The sequence below is a fragment of the Peromyscus leucopus genome, chromosome 4 (assembly GCF_004664715.2).
Source record: "Peromyscus leucopus breed LL Stock chromosome 4, UCI_PerLeu_2.1, whole genome shotgun sequence".
In the NCBI taxonomy this organism is placed as follows: Eukaryota; Metazoa; Chordata; class Mammalia; order Rodentia; family Cricetidae; genus Peromyscus; species Peromyscus leucopus.
In genome coordinates, this window is record NC_051066.1 from 146,063,023 (window position 1) to 146,084,613 (window position 21,591).

General features: G+C 52.4%; 1 protein-coding gene across 3 annotated transcripts; it reads right to left on the reverse strand.

Moving 5' to 3' along the window:
- Positions 1-11,547: 11,547 nt before the first annotated feature.
- On the reverse strand, positions 11,548-20,184 carry Eef1a2 (eukaryotic translation elongation factor 1 alpha 2). 3 transcript variants are annotated; one of them, XM_028885285.2, is made up of 9 exons: positions 20,096-20,184; positions 19,791-19,887; positions 18,671-18,887; positions 17,049-17,228; positions 16,214-16,510; positions 14,658-14,808; positions 13,432-13,688; positions 12,385-12,619; positions 11,548-11,974 (listed from the first exon to the last, which is right to left on the reverse strand). In XM_028885285.2, exons 3-9 carry the CDS (start codon positions 18,812-18,814, stop codon positions 11,847-11,849), a joined length of 1,392 nt encoding a protein of 463 aa, XP_028741118.1. In that variant the 5' UTR covers positions 18,815-18,887; positions 19,791-19,887; positions 20,096-20,184; the 3' UTR covers positions 11,548-11,846. The 3 variants fall into 3 exon arrangements, with proteins under 3 accessions (XP_028741118.1, XP_028741117.1, XP_037061381.1); XM_028885284.2 differs by lacking the exons at positions 19,791-19,887; positions 20,096-20,184 and adding an exon at positions 19,588-19,680; XM_037205486.1 differs by lacking the exons at positions 19,791-19,887; positions 20,096-20,184 and adding an exon at positions 18,984-19,199.
- Positions 20,185-21,591: the final 1,407 nt, after the last annotated feature.

Here is a 21,591-nt window from a genome sequence, read left to right on the forward strand (position 1 = left end):
GAGAGGGCTCCGCCCGCCGCCCCGCCCCTCATGGCTTAACCCCTACAACGCCATTGCAGAGGCTAGCAAGGTCCAGACAAGCCGTCACCAGGCAACCCTTCCCACTCTCCTAACCTGGTGATCCTTAACAGGGAGTCCAACCTGCTGTCACCTCTGAGAAGGGCAAAGCTACGCAAGAAAGCCCTGTAAGTCAGCTCCAGCAGTCTGAGGAATCCCAAAGTGGGGCCAGAGTCGACCTAGGGCCGAGAAGTGGATACTTTTCAGAGAGGAGGATACTGGCCATTGTCAAGTTCTGAGTTAAAGATCAGCCCACCGAGACCTTCTCTTAGCATCAAGTGGACCAGGCATCGGGCTCCATCTCTTCAATAGGTGTGCAGGGAAGTCTGTAGGTGCTCTCCAAGATATAGCCTGAGCAATACCTAGAGCAGAATCCTTGCCCACTTCAGGCCTACTGAGCCAACTGGTTAAGGGAGGAGGCACCAGCCCAACCCATTCAGTCAGAGGAGGTCTTGAGTATTCAGGGGAGAAGAGTACTGCCCACTCCCTGTGCAGACGGGCTTTATCATGACCTCTGGGTCATCCTCTCCATTCAAGTCTCTGTAAATGAACTACTAAGTCGGGCTGGACAGATAGCTCAGTAGTTAAGAGCACTGGCTGCTCTTCCAGAGGACCTGGTTTTGGTTTCCAGCACCCACATGGCTGTTAACAATTGTCTGTAACTCCATTTCCAGGGGACTCAATACCCTTTTCTGGCCTCCTTGGGCTCTGCAAACATGTAGTACACATACATACAGGCAAAACATACATACACATAACATAAAAATAAACATCTTAATACTTTTAAAAATAACTAGGCAAGTGACTACAGCTCATAGATGTCAACTGGGAAGGACCCAGGCCCAGCCCATCTCATCCCTCCTCCTGGATGTTTTTCCAATTAGAAGTCAAAAACCTGAGGGACAAAAGATCCTGGTTCCCAAGAAGCGAAATGTGTTCCAAGGGGAGGCACTGAGAGGAGGGCAAGGTTCAAGATTGTCTGGACTTCTGGAACATCAACAGAGACAAACTTGTTCATCTTCTCTTGCAGGAAAAAAAAATGGGGACATATCCTTGAGGTTATTAGGAGCCATCAGTTAGCCCTACTAATTCCCTGATGCTGCAGAGTAAGAACACACAAACACACACACACACACACACACACACACACACACACACACACACAATGGGAAAGCTCATGGGGAGTCAGCTTGGTGCAGATACCATTGCATCTCTGTTCTCTCCTCTAACAATGTTGCTTGTACCGACAGCTTTGTCACATTTTAGAAGATTCTAGAAAGTGACTCCTTCATCGTGGCTTATAACTCCCTGCTTTCTCTGCTTAGGATGTCTTCCCAGCAAGATGGCTCATTAATCATTTTTTTAATATCATACCTTGCATACCTGTGGGCCATGCACTGTCAGCAGCTCGGTTACCAGCATGCCACTTGGCCTCCCCAAGACCCAAGAAAGTGGGTCATGAACACCCAGTCAGGCAAACAACAGGAATTTCATTTGATTTAAAAGTAGATGGGAAAAGCTTACAGGCTCGGGCCATCTTTGCCAAGACTGCATCGACAGGATTCTAGAGTGCAGCGGGGGGAGGGGGTGGATGGAAAAATTCAGATGCACATGATACCCAGCTCCAGCTGAGGAGAGCTCTGGTCCAGGGTGCAGGCACCAGCAATGTCATCCTTCAGCCAGGCGCTGTCCCTTCAGCACCTCCTTCACAACCTGCCTGCTCAGCCTGTTCTCTCCTGCTCCTTCGGTCAGGAACGCTAAGGGGCGTGGCTTTCCCCTGCTCTGCTCTCAGTGAGCTACATGAAGCAGGCAGAGATTTTGGACCATCAAAACACGGCATCACATTGGCTCCTGCTATATCAAAGAGCAGTTTGAAGTTCTTGCCAATCCCCATTGCCCTTGAAGTTCCCCTTCACATTCCTTCCTGCACAAAACAAACGACTGGGGACAGGGGATGGTGATAAAGTGCTTTCTTAGCATGCACAAAGTCCTGGGTTCCATTCCCAGAACCTTTTTAAAATTAATGTATTTAGCCAGGCATAGTGGCTCACACTTGTAATTCCAGCACCTGGGAGCTAAGACAGGAGGAGCATCAAAAGTTTAAGGCCAGAAAGACTGTCTCAAGAAACAAGCAATAAATGGAGCTGGAGATATATATAAAAAATCTTAAATGAGAGAGAGAGAGAGAGAGAGAGAGAGAGAGAGAGAGAGAGAGAAGAGAGAAAGAAAGAAAGAAAGAAAGAAAGAAAGAAAGAAAGAAAGAAAGAAAGAAAGAAAAAGAAACAAGGAATAAAATCCAAGAGGCTATGGCCACATATTTTCTGTCTGGGTCTTCCTGAGCTTGTATCTTTGTCCTGCTGTCCCAGAGCCTGGCATGGGTGAGGGTCTATAAGCCATGGGTATTGTGGCTACTCATGATGGAAGCCCACCCACATATCACCTCTCCGGAGAGCTACACACGGCAATACAGGTCAGAGGAATCCCAGTGCTTTCTGAATGGAAACCTACCGCTCCCCGCCCCCTCCACCTGAGGTTGGGATTCTGGTCTCACAGATGCCAAGCACAGGGAATGTGAGTGGAAAGAATATTCAGCTTCCATAGTCTGTGCTGGCCACACTGTCAGAAGCTTCCAGCAAAGCCACAGAGAATATGTGCAGACAGTTGCCACCATCTGAAACCCCTGCTAGGAAGCCCAGCTTCATACTTTCGGCACACCTGACTGTTACATAATAGCATTCACACCCAGGAGTTTAGTCACCCTCCTTCTAAGGGTCAGTGATCACAGTTAACAGTACATGAGGATGCTCCCCACTGCAGCCTTCCAACAGAGACCTAATTCCAAGCAAGATCTCGGGAAGACAGAGCAGCTGCTGAGGACCAGAAGGGAAAATGCTGCCAGCCGGGAAACAGACTCAATTTGGGGAAATGAGAAGAGACAGGTTCTCAGTCACTCTGGCTGGGCAGAGCTGTGGTTGTTTTAATCCTATAATTTGGACAACAGGAAGTGCCTACCCAGGCAGAAAGGCCCCCCTCAAAGGAATTTTCCACTATTAAGAAGTACTGTTGGCTAGATCATGGAGAGCAATGGAGTGAGGAAAAGAAAAGATACGCAAGTGTTGTGCTTTTGTTTTTTTGTTTTGTTTTGTTTTGTTTTGTTTTTATCTGACAGAAACACTTACTGGTTGAAGTCAATAGGAATTTAATTTATAGTTGTTGCATTTTTTAAAGGACCAGAGCTCTCAACAAGCTGCCCTAGCCCCTGGCAAACTAGCTAATTACATGAGGAAGTGAACTTGTACTTCCCAGCCACTGATAATTTCACTGCGGCTGTCCCCACTGTGGTGACAGATAGAGATGGCCAGGGAATGGTGGCAGCTCTAGAAGTGTCCAACCAGGCCCCAAGACAAGCTTTCCAGGCTTCTGGAAAGCTCCGATTGCCCTCTTCTATGGCAGCCTTATGTCTTTGTATACCTCCTTCTTCATTTCTGGACCACAGAAACCTAAGTACAACCTACACACCCCTTATCACACCCAGACAAGCAAAGAAGCTGTGGCAACTTTTCCCTGTTCCATTGAAGATAAAAGGTGAGAAATACAGAGGCCCCTTGACCCAGTGATAGCGTGATACAGGCTCCACTGTGGAGCAGTCCATGGTACACTGCCAGGGCACATTTGTGCTGAGTATTTTCCAACTCATGGCCACTCATCTGTGAGACCAGCCCTGCCACTCCCTCTCAGAACCTTCCAACCTCTGTGCTCAGACACTAGCCAAGCACAGCACCCCAGTGCTATCACACAGTTGCAGGCCCTGTACTCTCAGTCTAAAATGCTGTTCCCTGACCTGGTATTGGATGGACAGTGTGTCAGGAAAGCCTTGAAGTCAGATATCCCCATTCCACTGCCTTCTCTCCCAACCCTAGTTCCTTGTCAGTCTGAAACTATCACTCATTTGCCTACCACATGCTCATCTTCCCTGTGCAGTAAGCTTGGCTCGATGCCTTATGGCCCTTCATAGTCCACAGCCTAATCCACAGGAGGGACTTGTCCACTTTCATCAGTGAATGGTCACTTTGGCCTAGGGCTGATGTCACTTCCAGCCACATGAGCCCTGGAGGGCAGCCCAGGAATTGCATGGCTTGGAGCCCTTGGAGTGTACCCTGGGAGGGTGTGGGTGGCTGGAACTCTGTTCTCCAGAGATGCTCCTGCTGGCAGAGTGGTCAGCACCTGCCCACGCACAAGTCATCTGCTGCTGGCTCCTGCCTACAGCCAGCCCAGGCTTGCTAGGGTGCCTTGCTTGACCAGTAGGCTTGAATAGCACTTTCCAGCCTGGGGAAGGGCTCATAGGCCTTTGAGGTTTCTTCTGCAACTGACTCTTACCCTTAGACAAAGTTAGCAAATGCCCCACCAGCAGGTGACTTGGGAATACTCAACAGGAGCTTCAGCCTTTTCCTGTGACCCCTGCGGCTACATCCCAGCATCAAGCTCACCTTCCTCTTTTGTCAAAGCCAAGGTGGTGTTAAGGGCAGGGCCATGCCTGTTACAGAGTGTGACCCCCAGGGGCCCTGTAGCTCTTGCAAGTTGGATGATCTTGAGCAGTCTAAGGCCTAGACTCAAGGCCTTAGATTTGTTTGAGCAAATCCTGGACTAGGCTCAATTTGTTTGTGTCTCCCAAATTGATTTGTTGGGTTCCTACCCCAAAGTGATGGTGTATGTTCAGGGCATCTGGGGAAGAGTAAATGGTGAGGATGGAGCCCCATGCTCCAGTCCAAGGCTAGGGAGCGAGCGGCAGCCTAAGCACCTTCTCTGCTCCCTCCCACATGAGACCACAGAGAAGGTTGCAGGCCCAGAGGCAGATCCTCCCCATACACCTCAGTCCTGGATTTGTGCCTCCAAAGCTGAGAAATAGACTTCTCTGTTTGAGTCCAGGCTTTGGGTGATTCTGCCACAGCTGCTAACAAAGCCCCCAATCTTCCTCTGGCAGAAGGAGAATCACAGCCTCCTCTTAGAACAGGACAAATGGCAACACAGCCTGACCTTCCTAGCTGTGTCCAGCTGCTTAATAACAGGAGAGTGGCCACAATGACCCAAGTACCCACCTCTCCCATGGCTCCAACACAGATCTTCCAATGGCTACAGAAGAAGAGTGAATGCTACATAACCCAAGGCTGGCTCTGAGGAGCAAGACAGTAAAATGTGCACTACAGAGAGGCTACCTGTCCCCAAAACTAGTGTAACACACTTAATATGGTGCCACAGTGTAAACACACTACCCCACAAGACAATTATCCAGCCCAAATGTCGTTGGTGCTAAAGTTAAGAAATTTGGGTTAACCATATTCTTCCTTTTTCTGTTGTTTTGGGTTTTTTTCTTTATTTTTGAAATTGTAATATAATTAAATCATTTCCCCCTCCTTTTCCTCCCTCCAAAGCCTCTCTTATAGCCCTTCTTGCTCTCTTTCAAATGGTAGCTTTCATGGTTCAAGAGAGCACCATGGCAGTTTCCAAAGGAAGCAACCAACAGTTAGTCCCACCCAGCTATGACGCCTATGAAACACAATAATGACCCTAGGGTGCAGCTGTAATAGTGTCATGCATGCCTTGGCGGTAACCAACAGCTCTCTTATTGGACTTAGAACCCATTCAACAAGAAGGGAATCGTGCTTGGTGTTGGAAACCTAGCCAGTTGCCCAGGGCTAGTGAAGTCATGGGCTTGGAGGAGCACCTACAGCAATCATTTTACTAAAGTACCATAATCCCTAGCTACATTCTAAATATTTGTCCTTATCCCCAAGGGTAAGTGCAGTTCTCACACTTCATCAAGGAAACATCTCTTTGTAACAGATGGACACCATTATGGAAAACCACAACCAATGAAATTGAAGAGTTCAAACCCCAGTCCCAGAGGAGAGTTCTACAAAACATTCCTGCACCTAAGGGTCAGGCAACATGGTGGAAAGGGGGTGAAAAGATTGCAGGAACCAGAGGAATATGGAGTTTTCCATGAGACTGTATCTCCTAGAAATGTCAGAAACATATCCTTTCTTTAAATGCACCTGTTTGTGGTATGTAACCTTTTGCAACCCAGCACGAAACAGCCAAAATAAACAGATCTTCTCTCAGCGCCCCTCTCAACATTGCTCTGAGCACACCAAAGCCAAGAGATGATAATGTTCTTGAGGAAGGAGGGCAGAGTGGAGGCACATGAAAGAAGACTACCTATCCCTAGGAAGGGCTTTTAGGACATCCAGAGTATTGGCATGAGCCCAGCATCCAGCTTCAGGGAAGCAACTTTGTTGTTTCTGTTCTCAGATGGTAGGATAATGCTCCTTTGAGAGTGCTGCAGGACAGTGGGGGTCACTGCCTGTGTCTCATCTGTAAGCTTAACTTCCAGGAGTGGGGAGGTATCTGAGTCTGTGCCTTTGTTTCTTTATCTATAATGGGAATAAGACAATCACACTGCAGGATTCGATGACAGTGGAATGAGATTTGTGGAGCGTTGAAACGATGCCGCACAGTGTTATATAAGTGTTAAGGTAAAAATAAATGAGCCGACTCCAGCGGGCTAGGCGCATCTCTGCCAGGCTTGTCTCTGCCAAGCTCATCTCTGCCAGGCTCTGCCTTCCTCAGCAATCAAGACAAAAACTGAGGCCGTCAGGGATGCATCAGGGAAGCAGTGAGAGGGTACCAAAAAGACAGCCAAAGGGCCAGTTGGAAGCAGCCTCAACCTTCTAGGAGGTGGGACTACAAGGAAGAGCCCTTCATGCCTATGACCCATGCCACACCCTGCACAGGCCTGGGCTGGAAGATTCCCTCCCACTCAGGATGTTGACACCTAGAGCAAGGCAGGGTGGCAGCCTTTTTTGGCATCTTCAGGGAGATAACCAGAGAATGTGAACTTCTCCCTGCTCCACAAATCCCTCCTCAGACTCATTATACAAGCTCTGCCTATAGCTGCATCTCCAGCTCCAGCCACACCCCAAGATCCTGCTACACCCCCAGTTCCTTCTGTACCCCCAGCCTCTGCTACACCTCCAGCTCCTACTATAGCCCCCAGCTGTGCTGTGTCCTACTCCTGCTACACCCCCAGCTCTACTACAGCCCCCAGCTCCTTATGCACCCTAGTTCTTGGTCCACCCTCAGATCCTGCTATTTGCCCCAGGTTACACTGAATCTGTGTTGTAGCATCTTCCAAAGAACGAAGTGAGCCAGTGCCGAGAAGAATAGGGAGCGGCCTGTGGCCAGATAGTGGCCCACCCCTACACTGTAGCCAGGACAAACGCCTCATCGCCTGCCCTCTTTCCAGACGCTTGGAGACAAAGAAGGAATAAATAGGGCCATATACTATCTCACACTATCCCAGTTTCTGTGTCTCCTGTCACTCAGACCCTCCATCCAAATTCTGACTCTGATTTGATGGGACTAAGTTGACCAACACACCAGCAGGAGCCATGACCAATGCCACACCTGAGCAGCTCTCAGCCTCATGCAGCCTCAATGGCCTTGTTGCTGCCCATGGCCCTCTTCTGCCAAACAACCCCAAACGAAACATCAGACACAGCAAAGGAAGCCAGAACTGAGCCCGCACCTCAGGCTCCCCAGATCTCATTTAGGGTCCTCATTCACCATCTCTAGGGAAGAGATTTCCCTCACACCAATAAACAGAGTCTAGAAGTGGCCACCAGTCCCGTGCATGTGCTAGTACAGTCCTGGTGATTAACACTTGCTCCATACATGACAGAAAGAGCTTCCCCGGGGCTGTTTTGGTCCAGCCACCCAGAAGGCCCCTCCTGGACAGTCAGCCCCAACCCAGCAGCAAGCCAGCAGCAGAGGCAGAGCTAAAACACAGGCATGAAACCAGTCTCTCTGTGTGTGCACACACATATATACAAAGCATATACTGGTAAGCAAGCACGTTCACACAAGCATATACATGTGCATATATAAGCTACCTCTAACATCTCTGAGACATTCCTTCAGGTTCTCTGCTACACAGCCCCACATGTGTGCAGTTCCACACCCAGGCTACACCCACACAGTCCCAGGCCTACATAAGCACACATTGGCAAACACTAATCCTCACACCCACAATCCCATTCAGAAGCTCCGATGGGTACCCACAGCTATCCTCAAAGAAGGTCATTACTATAACACAGAATGTGGAAAGCTCCAGGCTCCCAAAGCTGCCACAAGGCTCAGTCCTTAAAGTGGGCTCAGAAGCCACCATTAGATGACATATTGTCACCCTCAGGATCCCAGGGAAGGAAATAAAGTTCCCTCTACAAACATTTACAGGAGGGTGCAGCAACCCTGGGGAGGCCAGGCAAGAGACAAATCATATTTGGCCAGCTCAGCAACCTACTGTGACGTCCCACTGTTGATGCCTCATGAATCTTTCAAAGGCCTTCAAAGTATGTATGGAGGCTGCTGGTCAGCATTGGTGGAGTCTGCTGTAAATTATTCACTAACCCAGCATAGGGTGGCATTCCCTGACCCTCACCCCACCCCATACACTGCCTTCAGAAATGTGCCTCAGGACTGTGTTCCCTACCCTGGAGGCTGCCATCATGGACACCCTCCTAGGCCTGGGATCCCCTTCAGGCAAACAACAACCCCAGCCTTGATCCTGTCACCCCTGCCAGGCCCATGGGCATTCTCAGCTATGGTAATACATCATTAATCCACAACCTTCCTGTCTAGCTGCCTGCTACTCACCCCAAGCCAGTGTCCAGGGGCCAGCCTCCAGTCTCCCTGTGTGTGCTGCCTTTCCTCAGCTCCCACGTGCCCTGAGTTCTCTCTGCTCTAAGTTCCCCTCCATCTCAGCTCTGGCTCAGGCAACAGCAAAGGCACGTACAATGGTCACTGGGTGCTCATACTTCAAACCAGTGCTGAGCATTCCTCAGGCAAGCAGATGCATCTCTTACCCCTTTATCTTTCAGCTCTGATATGTGGTCAGTGGCTACTGTCCTCTGATGTCCCTCCTGGCCTAAGTGTGGGTAGCTCCTGGAACTCCCCAGAAACCCAATAGGAAGTGGAGAATCAGTCCCTGCCTTTGGAAGAGATATAGGTAGGATGGGCATAAGAAGCCCTAACTCAGAGGACAAAGGGAATGTCCTGGTGGTCTCAGAGGTGACTCTATGTGTTGACCCCACTGACTACAGACACCAGGAACTCAGTCCAGATTCTGTCTTCTCCAGTCTACCACGGAGTTCTGCCCTGAACTGAAGTAGAGACTACAGTAAGGTCCAGAACCCTTCAGGCCTCAGACCCAGGAATTTGTGCTTGCCTTCATCATCACTACACCCTTGAAGAGGGGCCCAAGGCTTAAAGACCTTCCCCAGAGGTTCCACCTTCTGGGCCGCCAGAGTCAGCAGACATTCATTTACCAATGACTCCAGTGGGAACCAGGAGTGCAACCCAGGGTATCCGTGGAATGTGTGTCTAGTGAAGGACAGTGTAGCCCAACACATGCCACTGTGACCAGCTAGCTGGGCAGAATTGGGACAACCTGTAGTGTTTGGGTAGCCAGGATTCCCAGAGGACACCAGAGTTTGCTACAGCAACCAGAGACAGGAGGATGAGGTAGGGTCTGCCTAGAGGGCTTCCTTTAATTCTAGCCAGGGGCTGTTTCTTTACATTTGTCCTGTCTCACTCAGGCTAATGAATTTTCTTAATTTGACCCCAATTCAAAGAGGACTAAGTGTTAAAACAGCTTTCTTAAAAAAAAACAAAAAACAAAAAACAAAAAAAAACCACTTCCTGAGCTAACAGCTAACACACTCTACCTGATCCCTCCTGCCAATAATGGTGACCCAGGAAAGACCCAGAATTAGCCAGAAGTCCAGGAGATACCTAGTGTCCTTGGATAGAGCCATCAGACAAAATACAGGACACCCAAATCAGAATTCCAGATAAACAATCAACTCATTTTTACTATAAATGTCTCAAATCTTTTATATTAAAAAGTATCTGCCAGGTGGTAGTATCGCACACCTTTAATCCCAGCACTTGGGAGGCAGAGGCAGGTGGATCTCTGTGAGTTTGAGACCAGCCTGGTCTACAGAGTGAGTTCCAGGACAGCCAGAGCCATTACACAGAGAAACCTTGTCTCAAAAAAAAAAAAAAGTATCTGATATCCATCTGAAGTTCAGATTCACCTGGGTGTCTGTATCCAACAGCCTTCCCTCAGAGGCCTGACATTCATTAGTTCAAACCCACCCTGTGTGGGTCTGCAGGCATTCAGCAGCCCTGAGGAACCACTTTCCCAAACACATCAATTCCCAGCCATGCAGGTCTTCTCCCTTCCTATCCTGCCTTCATGGATACTGAGGTGAGAACTCGGACTGTGTGCCCATTTCGCTGGATGTCAGAATTGCCCATCACAGCTGCATTCTCTGTCTTCATCTAGCATAGAGGCTGAATGTATTGAGGGTATCAGGAACCTGACACCTGAAACCTAGAACAGCAAATATGTGTCAGGAAGGATTTTGAAGATGCATTTGAGAAGGTGGAAGCTTATCCGGGTTCTCCAGATATACTCTGAGTACAGCCACAGGTGTCCTTACAGGAGAGAGATTTCACACTCTCAGAAAAGATGAAGCTACGTGAAAAAGCAGACTGCAGTAGTTGGGCCATTAGCCCAAACATGCCAATGAAGCCAGGAGAGGAGAGGGCTACAACATTTCACCTCTGCCCAGTGGTGCTGATTGCACCATTATCTGGCTCCAAACTCACACTGTGTGTGGCCATTTGTTACAGTAGCCCTAGGAGATTGACACAATGGGACCTTGTGGGAATACTAAGGACCAGAACCCTTGCCTGAGGCTCCAGAGAGCTTTACTTTGACCCTGTGGAGGGAATCTGCTCACCCTACCCAACCCCTACCTGCAATAACAAGAACAGACCTTGAGAGGCGGGAAGTGGAGAGGGCAGCTTCCTGGGACAGCAGTGAGTGGAGCATAGTCCTACCATCTGCCTTGCCTGGCTGTCAAAGTCATGACATGTTCTAGGACAAATGGACCAATCCCAAACCACCTGACAAAAACCATTGGCCTCCTGGCTTCTGGAGCAGGTGTTGCTGCAGTTTAAAGAGTGAAGATCTGGGGTAAGGGGCAGCATGGACATGGGGCTGGCTCAGCAGGCAGGAGCGGGAGCAAGGTGGGCTTCTGTCAGAACCTTTCCCCGGAAACCTAGGGGAAAGAAGTGTGTACCCACACTCGTGGGGAGGCGCTCTCAGGTCTCACGGTTCCTTAGGGGGCCCTTCAGAACACCCAGCCACAGTTTGGGTTCTACGGTTGGTCTTGCACATCCCACCAAGGCACACAAAATGGGTCGTTTCCATCCTCACCTAGCTGGGCCCCACTGCCTACCCACGAAGCTTAGGAGGGCAGTTGGCTAGGTCACCTGGCAGTGTGTCACCTGAAATGTGCCAGATTGAACACCTTGGGTAACGGGACTTTGATAAACAGGGCCCCAGCAGTAGGCACACACGGCTCTGGGGTCGCTCAGTTTATTGGGAAAACCGGCACTGAGCGTGCGTGGTGAGCGCTGGTGCGGAAGCCTGGGGCGGGGGCGCTTTTCCTCTTGAAGAATTTCCACTGGACCTTGATGGCGAGCATCCAGTCGCTGACGTAGAGCCTCTTACAAGCGGAGGTGCAGACATGCGCCTGGCGGGGAGCCGGGGGGGAGGGACCACGCCTGGGGCGGGTGAGGGGGCGGGGCCAGTGCCGGGGGCGGGGCTGGGGGCGCGGCGCGGCGCCGTCGGGGAGGGCCACGCCGCGGGCGCCCGCGCTTCACTTGCCCGCTTTCTGCGCCTTCTGTGCGGACTTGGTGACCTTGCCGGCGCCGCCGCTCTTCTTCTCCACGTTCTTGATGACGCCCACGGCCACAGTCTGCCGCATGTCGCGCACGGCGAAGCGGCCTGTCGGGAGAGATGCGTAAACTGTGGGGGCGCCCAGGATGCAATGCGCAGGTGCATTGGGCATCGCAGAACAGCTTAACGCCGCTTAAGGGGTGTAAGGGGAAAATCATTCGACTTGCTGTTGGTGCCAGGGAAATCCCTTAGGGGTTCTTCCAAATAAAAGAAGCACTATCCCAGATCTGTCTGTCAATCAGGGAGGGGCGGTGGTGTGCGTTCGTGCGTGCGTGCGTCTGTCTGTCTGTCTGTCTATGTGTGTGTCTTTGTGTGTAATGAGACCTCCTACTAAACGCTGCACTTTGCTCAGTAGTTTGCCATGGTAAAGGAACCCCTGACCCTGCCCGCCAGCAATGTATCGACCCCAGCTTGGATCAACCACCATCTTGGGTTACACCTTGGATCACCCAGCTCACCGAGGGGTGGGTACTGTGAGAAGCTCTCCACACACATGGGTTTTCCAGGGACCATCTCAACAATGGCGGCATCACCAGACTTCAGGGACTTGGGATTGTCCTCCAGCTTCTTGCCAGAACGCCGGTCAATCTTCTCCTTCAGCTCCGCAAACTTGCAGGCAATGTGGGCCGTGTGACAGTCGATGACTGGCGAGTAGCCAGCGCTGATTTGCCCAGGGTGGTTCAGGATGATGACCTGAGAGCAGAGTTGAAGACAGCCATGAGTCAGGTCTCCTGGAACAGGGCCAGTGTTAGAAGGGGTGGCTCCAGTCACAGGGTCACCTCCCGATCCCTATGATTTTGTGCAGGGAATGCTCAGGCCACAGGGACCCCACTTCTGGGCTCATACCCCAACGTCTTGCTAAGCATGTGCAAACATGAGGCAGTCAGCAGATAGCTGCACCGTTTGAAAGGACCAGGACTGCACAGGCTAACCCTGACCAGAACCAAGGATGCCAGGACAAAGCTGAACCATAATTATAGTATTTCTATTACATGTCAATAAAACCGTTCTAAAATTGAGAGTGTGCAATGAGAATGTAGAGGGAGGTCAGCAAAATCACTCTAGGACCAAGGTGCTTGCTGCCAGGTCCTGAAGACCTGAGTTCAATCCCTGCAAGCCACATGATGGAGTAGAGAACTGATTCCAAGTTGCACTCTGACCTCCACACATGTACTGTGGCATGTACACACACACACACACACACACACACACACACACACACACACACTAAAATAAGTAGATTGTTTTGTTTTTTAGTTAAGAAAATAAAGTGCTACAGTGATACCCCAGGCAGCAAGTTAATAAAAGCATTTTTAAAGGGCAGATATCCCAGAGTAGGAGCCTTGAGGCTCTGCTTACCTGCTGTAACTCTGAGCACCCTTTGAACACTGAGTGGCCTTAGGGTGAAATGGAAGGCTTCCCCCTTCAGTGCCAGGGGATACCTCAGCCCACCTCTCCTCCGGTTCTCAGAAGGAATGTCCACACACACTGGTACAGCCACCAACCTGGGAGGTGAACTGGGCAGCCTCCTGAGGTGGGTCAGATCTGCTGTCCCCACAGACATTGCCCCGGCGAATATCCTTGACCGACACATTTTTCACATTGAAGCCGACGTTATCACCAGGGAGGGCCTCGCTGAGTGCCTCATGGTGCATTTCCACAGACTTCACCTCTGTGGTGATGTTTACTGGCGCAAAGGTCACCACCATACCAGGCCGAAGGATGCCAGTCTCCACTCGGCCCACAGGCACAGTCCCAATGCCTAGGCCGAGAGAGGGCACTGTGAGAGGCAGGCCAGAGAAGGGCAGGGCAAAGCAAAAAGCAGAGAGCCTGGAAGTAGACAGGGCTCAGGACTTGCTTCTCTCTGAAGGGGGTCAAGGAAAACAGACTCATAGAGGGAGAAAGGAGACAGGGGTCCCCAGACAAGCAGAGAGTGAGGTGATAGCAGGAGAGTCTCCCCTAAAGAGACTAGATCAGAGTTGCCAGAATTGAAGGATAAGGGACAGGGCAGTGGAAGGAAGACGGGGTGTCTCCCTGGGAGGGGGGCACCACAAGCATTCCCCTGTCTCTGAGGATCTCAGCCAGGCAAGGGCCAACTCACTAGGGTTGCTCTTGCTCACACCGGATTCCCAGGTCCTGCTGTAGCACTGTGGTTCTACCACTGAAGAGGCATCTAGCCCCAGCACTCCTGACAGGCCTGCCCACACTGACAGTGTGGCTGCCACAGGGATACCCTGAAGAGCAAGTGGCTGGGAGAGAGAGCACAGCCCTCCACCATCTCCTGGAAGCTTGGAGGTGGTGGCATTATGGGTGACAGAGAAAGGGCAGCAGTTGTCCTCTGTTTGGAGTGAGCATCAGCACGATATTCTCATTCTTCCCCCTTTGCTTGTCTCATATTTGGCTTTGGTATCTATTGACTAATGACTTGCATTTCTCACTCCTGGACTAGGACTGCTCCCATGAGACAGGCACACCTCACCTGCAGGTGAAGTCTCGGTTCAGTACACCCATCTAATGTCTCTAGCTCCTGGCTGAGCGCTTGGGGAAGTGGGGAGTGGGAAAGGAATCCAATTGAATGCTGGGTGAACTGATGGATGGGCAGAGGTGGGTGGGAGGGGTGACTGAGAGAGGTAGAGACAACCAGCCTGAGGGTTCCTTGTTGATGTCCTGGCCAAGGCTGGAGACAGAGCCTGCAGGCAACAATGAGCTCCAGTACTGAGACCTCACTCACCACCAATCTTGTACACATCCTGCAGTGGAAGGCGAAGGGGCTTGTCAGTGGGGCGAGTTGGGGGCAGGATTGTGTCCAGGGCTTCTAGCAGGGACACGCCACTTGCATTTCCTTCCTTGCGCTCTACTTTCCAGCCCTTGAACCATGGCATCTGGGCAGCAGAAAAAAGGTACCAATTATAGGGCAACCCATCTGACCACACCCTCAGCCTCAGATCTCCAAGATTCTGGGGGTGGCACCTGCCTAAGGGGTAGCCTGGGGAGGGAGATTCATTGTCCAAGCTGAATATCTTGCTCTTCACCCCCTTCTCACCTTCCCACCCTCACAGGGACCCTGAAGAAACACACCTTAGAAAAGAGGGAAGGAGCAACAAACAGAAACACCTCCCCAGACTGTGCTGTCATGTCATCAACACTTACAAATGAGGCCCCTCAACCTGGCCTGATACCCTAATCCCTCAGGGACCTGGTCAGTCACAGCCCTAGACAGGGTAAGAACCAGGGGAACGGGGCTCAAGTCTAGCCAATGGCCACATCAAGGATAAAGTCCAGCCTCTGCCCCAGCCCCAGAGGCTCTGCCGTCTCCAAGATCAGGGTCTACCACCACCACCACCATCACCACAAGGGCCTTTCTGGAGGATGACTTTAAGCCCTCCTGACAGAACTCCTCATGGTCTACCTGTCACAGACAAGAAGTAAATCCACCCAAGGGACTGTGTGTCCCCCTGCCTTTGTCTTTAGGTCAAAGTCTTAGGCACCTCAGGTCAGCAGAGCCCCAGAGCACAATAGAGCAGTAGGGAGCTGAGGGGGCAGGGGAGGACCTGCTGATCAAAGGTCTCCAGGGGATTCTAAGGCCCTGATAATCACACATCAGCGAGAGCAAGATGGAGTATCCCCTGCCTGCCCAACTCTGTCCCCATACACCGGGGTCCCCCAGCTGTCTCCAGAGAGGCTATCCTCATGCCGTTTCACTCATTGTGGGCAGCTGCAAGGCTGACTAAAGCTGAGTGCCCACCTTTCTAGGACAGGGGTCTCCTCTGGATAGACCAAGATCTAGGTCCCAAGCTCTCTCTGAAAAATGTCCTCCTCTTCACCCCCAACTCAGAGGCCCAGAGCTGCAGAAGCTTCAAGCTTCCCAGATGACCAGCCAAGAGACATTCCTCCACTCTCCAGGCCAGCCCAGGGACATGCTTCAGACCTCAGGGGAGGCAACTGAGGAGGACCTTTGTTGGTTACACACAGTATCCAAAGCCAGGACAGTGGCTTGAGAGAACTAAAAACTGATCTTCCCCCATAGTGAGATCCAGGACCCAACAGGCAGTAGCCAGAGAAGGAGCCTCATCTTCCTCTTTTCACCTCATGGGGAGGCTGAGCTAGAGGAGCCCAAGTGCAGATCCCTTACTAAGAGGTATCCCCAGAAGGCTGATACTTATCACTACAGTGCTCACAGAAATTCAGCTAGACCAAAGGAAGCTTGGCCCACCCTGACTTAGGGTCCTGGAGCCCTGGGCTCTTGGGAAGGTCAGCACTGCCCTCACCATACCTATCTTCACTCACATTGGGTGAAGGCTCCAGCATGTTGTCACCATGCCAGCCTGAGATGGGCACGAAGGGCACTGTGGCTGGGTTGTAGCCAATCTTCTTGATGTAGGCGCTGACCTCCTTGACAATCTCATCATAGCGCTTCTCACTGTAGGCTGGTTCTGTAGAGTCCATCTTGTTGACACCCACAATGAGCTGCTTCACACCCAGAGTGTAGGCCAGGAGTGCGTGTTCCCGGGTTTGCCCGTTCTTGGAGATGCCTGCCTCAAACTCGCCCACACCTGCTGCCACGATCAGCACTGCACAGTCGGCCTATCCAACAGGTCAGACACAGTAAGCCCCTGGCCCAGCCTTTTATGTAGCCCTACCACCCACAAAATGGGGCCTGGGCAGTTATCCTGGGGAGAGACTCAGGATCTCTGCCTCAAAGGTAGCAGGGGACTCCTCCACCAGGCTCTGAGTCAAGGAGGCCCAGAACTGGCCATCAGCTCCAGCACCAACAGGCCATGTGCCCTAGGGGGAGTCATTTGGCCTTTGGTTCTATTCTGATTGTTTGGTCTGACTGATTTTCTACCCACATCCATTGTTCCTAGTGTGGCCTCTTCTACAAGAATTTGTCTGTAAAGGACATGTCCACAATTTCCCCCTCTGTCTGTCTGCTGGCCCTAACAGTGGTGGGGTAACCCTGCAGGCATCCCATCTAGCTGAGATATAAGCCCTGACTCAGTTCTTGAGGGACTCTGTGTCAAGCAGGATGGAGGTGACCTGGGTGGGGCTCTGTCCTGGCAGGAAGTACAAGAGACACTGACACTGCAGGAGAGCTCTTGGGCCAGGTGCCCTCCCTGCACACCTGGGATGTGCCGGTGATCATGTTCTTGATGAAGTCCCGGTGGCCTGGGGCATCAATGATGGTAATGTAGTACTTGGTGGTCTCAAACTTCCAGAGGGAGATGTCAATGGTGATGCCGCGCTCCCGCTCTGCCTTCAGCTTGTCCAGCACCCAGGCATATTTAAAGGAGCCCTTTCCCATCTGAAAGGGTAGGGGCACAATTCAGGATAGGACCCAGGACTCAGAGGTCACATCCACGTGCCCTGGGCCATGGAAACAGCCATGGGAAACAACCCTAAACAGCCATTTAGGGCTGGGCTAAAGCACCTTGAATCAGGGACCTCTGTACCATTTCTCTGGTGCTGACACCCAAACTCTGCTCTGCCACAAAATGAAGCCACCTAGATCAGCCAGCCCCATTCCCCTCCTAAATGGTTGTGGACACACAAGTCCCCCAGTAGGGGGCATGAGCATCTGGAAGTTGCCAGACCTCATTAAACTCCTGTCTCTGGCAAAGGGTTCCTCACTACCTGAGGCTAAGATTCCACACCCTAGTCAGTTATAGGTCAATTATCTCATTGGACTTGGGGCTATTAAATTTTTTTAAAAAAACTGAGTTATTATTTCAAAAAAAGGAAAACTTTAAAAATAAATAAATTGGTCAAGGTTTTGAGAAAAGTCTTGCCTTCCAGCTCTTTCTGTAGCTGATGCATACTTCCAAATAGCTGAGGCATCACCTTCCCCCCTTCCACCAAAACAGGAGAAGAACACCCCCACTAAGAGCAGGCTGACTGCTTTCTGCCAACTTGTGCCAGAGTGAAACTCCTGGTGAGACTCCTTCAGCCTGGACCACAACTGTGGCCATTGCTCAGCTGAACACAACTCCCTACCAGAATCTCACAGGACAGCCTTCTGCACTCCAGGGATGCTGCCCAGTGTGAAGGAGCTGTCCAGACAGAACCACACAAAACCCAGCTAGGACCTGACCCAGGTGACCTTCAGTCCCTCAGCTCCTCCTACCACCTCCCCTCAGAACACTCCGGAAAGGGTAAAAGCTCAGGCCCATACACACAGAGTTGTGGCTCGAAACCCATGTACACACTGGAGCAGGAGTTCAGCACAGAGTTGCTGCCCTCAGGCCTGGCCTTATCCGAGAGCCAGCTCTTCTGAGGGCAGAGAAGAGAATTCAGTTACAACCACTGCCCATTTGTAGGTCTCAGCCAGGAACAGACTGCCGAGACCACCCCCCACCCCCACGCCCCCATCCCCCACTTCCAGGCACCATCCTGAACCAGCAACCTTCCCCAGCGTATCTGGAGAAAGTGGAGCTGGCAAGACTGCTGCCCATCAATCGGCTATTAATAGCATCCTTGAGCCCTGGCTGTTGCAAGACAAGTGAGGGCAGCACCACATCCAGCACAGCTTCAGCCCTGGGGAGCAAAAGGATAAGGATTGAAGGCACTCTGGCCCACTGAGGCTGAGAGCCCTCTGGTGGACCTGGGCAGGCACGAATTCTCCCTTCCTCAGTATGAAGCAAATCTCAGAGGGAGGCTGCCCTCCTCACCTCCATCCCCAGACACCCACATCCTATGCACTGAGGGAAGAAAACAGAGAAATGCAAGCACCAGGCCCATGGTGCTCACCTCTGCCGCCTCCTTCTCAAACTTCTCGATGGTCCGCTTGTCGATGCCCCCGCATTTGTAGATGAGATGGCCTGTCGTGGTGGACTTGCCTGAGTCCACATGGCCAATGACCACAATGTTGATGTGTGTCTTCTCCTTGCCCATTCTGCCTGGTTGAGGGAGGGGCTGGCACTGTGGGGGCTCTGGCTTGGGTTTGAGGGTATGCTGGGCAGGAACTCTGTGGGCCAGTGACAAGGGAGACAGGTGATTAGGAGGCCCAGCAGAGACCCCACACCATTCCTGCATTGTTTCGAGCTTGCCCTCACCCAGTCACCTGAGGTTGGATGAGGAAGAATGGTTGCCCCCTGGTCCTAGCCCAGTCCAGCCAGGTTGCACTCATAAGCCACCTGTTCCTCTACCTTAGCCCAAATGGTTCGTTAGAGTGTAAATGTTTGGAGAGTTGATTTGGAGGAAAGTTCCTTAAGGAAGGGTTAATCCTGTCGGGACATCACAGAGCAGCAGGCTGAGAGATCCTCTGGAGCAGTCAGGAGCCCTGTGATGAGTCACTGTGCCCAGCTCTCCAGTGCCTTGTCCTCCCTGTCCTCGATGCCGCCACCCCCCCCCCCACACACACACAGCCCAGGAAGGGACACTGCCCTACCCCCATCTGCTGCCACCATGAAGAAAGGCCAGCACTCCTCAGCCCCTCCTCAAGCGAGGGCGCCATCTTCCTCTCTCTGCCCACAGGCTGGCAGGGGAGACAGCTGGATGGTGCCCAGGCAAGGGCCCAGAATAGCTCCGGCCCTCCCCATACTCAAGCAGGAGGACAGCCATCAGGGCTGAGAGGTGAGTGTCCTGTTCTAGCCAGAGGAATAAAAATCTCACCCTGACCCAGCCTCAGAAAGTGCCCTCAGAGATGCCCTCACCCTCACTCTTACCATCTGGTCCAGGCCCTGGGTCTCAGTATCTGCGCATGGCAGAGGTCAACGGAGAAGCTGGGGCCCGCGGGGGGCGCGGGGGGGGCGAGCATCCTAGGGTGGAAGCCACGTAGGGCGGGGTAGGGGTCCTCAGGTTTCACCACCTCCCCTGCCCTTCTCTGACAAATCACTGACACCCCCAGAGCCCCGAACCACGCCAGCACCTGTACGGACCAGCCTGTCCAGCCCTGTAGCGCCTGGGAGAGCCCCAAGGTCACGGTGACAGCGTGATCGCAGGTTTCAGGAGAAGGCCCCCTGCCACTGTCACCAAGTAAACAATCACTTAGGGGACACACCGCCCGACTGCCACAGGACCCACCATGCCCAGTGTGGACCGAGAGACCCCAACCCAGGGGTGTAGCTCAGCTAGGTGCCGCGTGTCCCCCTCTACCTCGGGTTGGGTTCCCAAGGAGGCGAACCCTCGGTGGAAATCTAAGCTAGGGTCTCAGACAGGGATGTGCGTCCTTACCCAGAGCCGAAGTCTCAGTCAGAGGGACTGGCGACGGCAGCGGCGGCGGTTTTATCTCTCCAGGAGGGGGTCCACCTATTGACGGTGCCGGCGCAATGCACTGCGCCCCTGCAGTACGGCAATGCGGTACCGGCGGGGGGAGGCGGGCTCCGGGAGGCTGGCGGATGGGGTGCGAGCAATGCACGGACGCAGGGACCGCGCACCCACGGGCGCGGGCCGGCGTAACAAGGATCCGAGGGGATGCAGCTGCAAAGGTGCACTGGAGCAAGCGAGAGAATCAGACAGCTAGAGCGCAGACCAGGAGAGAAAAACAGGCAAAAGGGCGGGGAGCGCGCAGAGGTGGGGGCAGGGAACAGAGCCAGGAAGGGAGGGGCAGGGATGGAGAGAAGGGAAAGAAGCAGCAGAGAGAAGAGCTGGGATAGCAGAGACAGTGGTTGCTGGAGAGCAGAAAAAAAGGCACATCCAACGTAAAGATGTCCCCAGGAAGGTGGAACACAAGACAGGGAGCCAGTGGGAATGGCGCGGGGGGGGGGGGGGGCCGCGGGGGAAGAGGCCCAGGCCCAGGTGACAGTCCTTGCAAGTCCTGATGTGGGCATCCAGTGCTGTCCCTGTTCATGGCTGAGTCTCAGTGAATATGAAGTTCAATTTCCAGAGGTTTTCCATGTTCTGATCCCCCGTACAGTGCCCCTACGCTTGTTTACATGAGCCCAACATGGCAGGCACTTGAAGCTCTCAGCAAGTCCAGCCCCGACCCAGCCTTGTTCTGAAGCCCTGCAAAGAGGCTTTTTCTACTTGTTCCCTTAGGTGTGGAGAATACATGGAGCCCATTAAAGCTCAGGCACACTCCTGATTGTATTCCTGGTCAGACCGTCTTAGCTAAGACCATCAAGCACATCCAAACAGAGTTAAGACACCCCGCCCCCACACTAGTCCAGTGTTGAACACCAGCCTCCTTCAGGACCCGTGGGTAGGCAGTAGGGAGCCCTTGAGGATTCTGGGGAAGATGAGGATAACCAAAATAGGCCTTAAGGGAGTTGTGACCACTGTGTGTCACCAGAGGCTTCTTCAGAGACCCCTATCTTGTCATCTCAACGCAGACATTCCTATTTTCCAATGCTGCCACCAGTCTTTGTCACTGCAGGGTATGGCAGGAAGCAAAGGTTCCTTGGGTGTTTGTGCTGAATGGCAGCAGGCCTACGCCTGTCCCTTCCACATAGAAGGCCCACATCAGGGCCCAGCACCTCCTACTGAGGCAGTGCTCACAAGGAGCCCCTGGAGTGGGTGCCCTGGAGTGGGTGCCCTGGAGTGGGTGCCCTGGAGTGGGTGCCCTGGAGTGGGTGCCCTGGAGGACAGGCGGCTAGCAAGTATGAAGAAGGAGTAAAGATGAAGCCTGAGGGTCTGTCTGGCAGAGGGCTGCCAGAGACTTAGGCAGGCCTCTCAGATGACCTGGCACTTCTGAAGACTGCTGATACTGTCAACTGGGAGCCAGGAATTAA

Bases quoted from the DNA above. Each gene is read 5' to 3' on its own strand.
- Eef1a2 (XM_028885285.2), bottom strand. From the start codon at position 18,814: ATGGGCAAGGAGAAGACACACATCAACATTGTGGTCATTGGCCATGTG. The intron at 14,809-16,213 runs GTGAGTGAAGAT...TCTGCTGCCCAG, and splicing joins TGCTGGAGCCTTCACCCAAT to ATGCCATGGTTCAAGGGCTG. The intron at 11,975-12,384 runs GTGAGCTGGGTG...CTCTCCCGACAG, and splicing joins CTCACAGTACCCACCCCTCG to GCCGCTTCGCCGTGCGCGAC.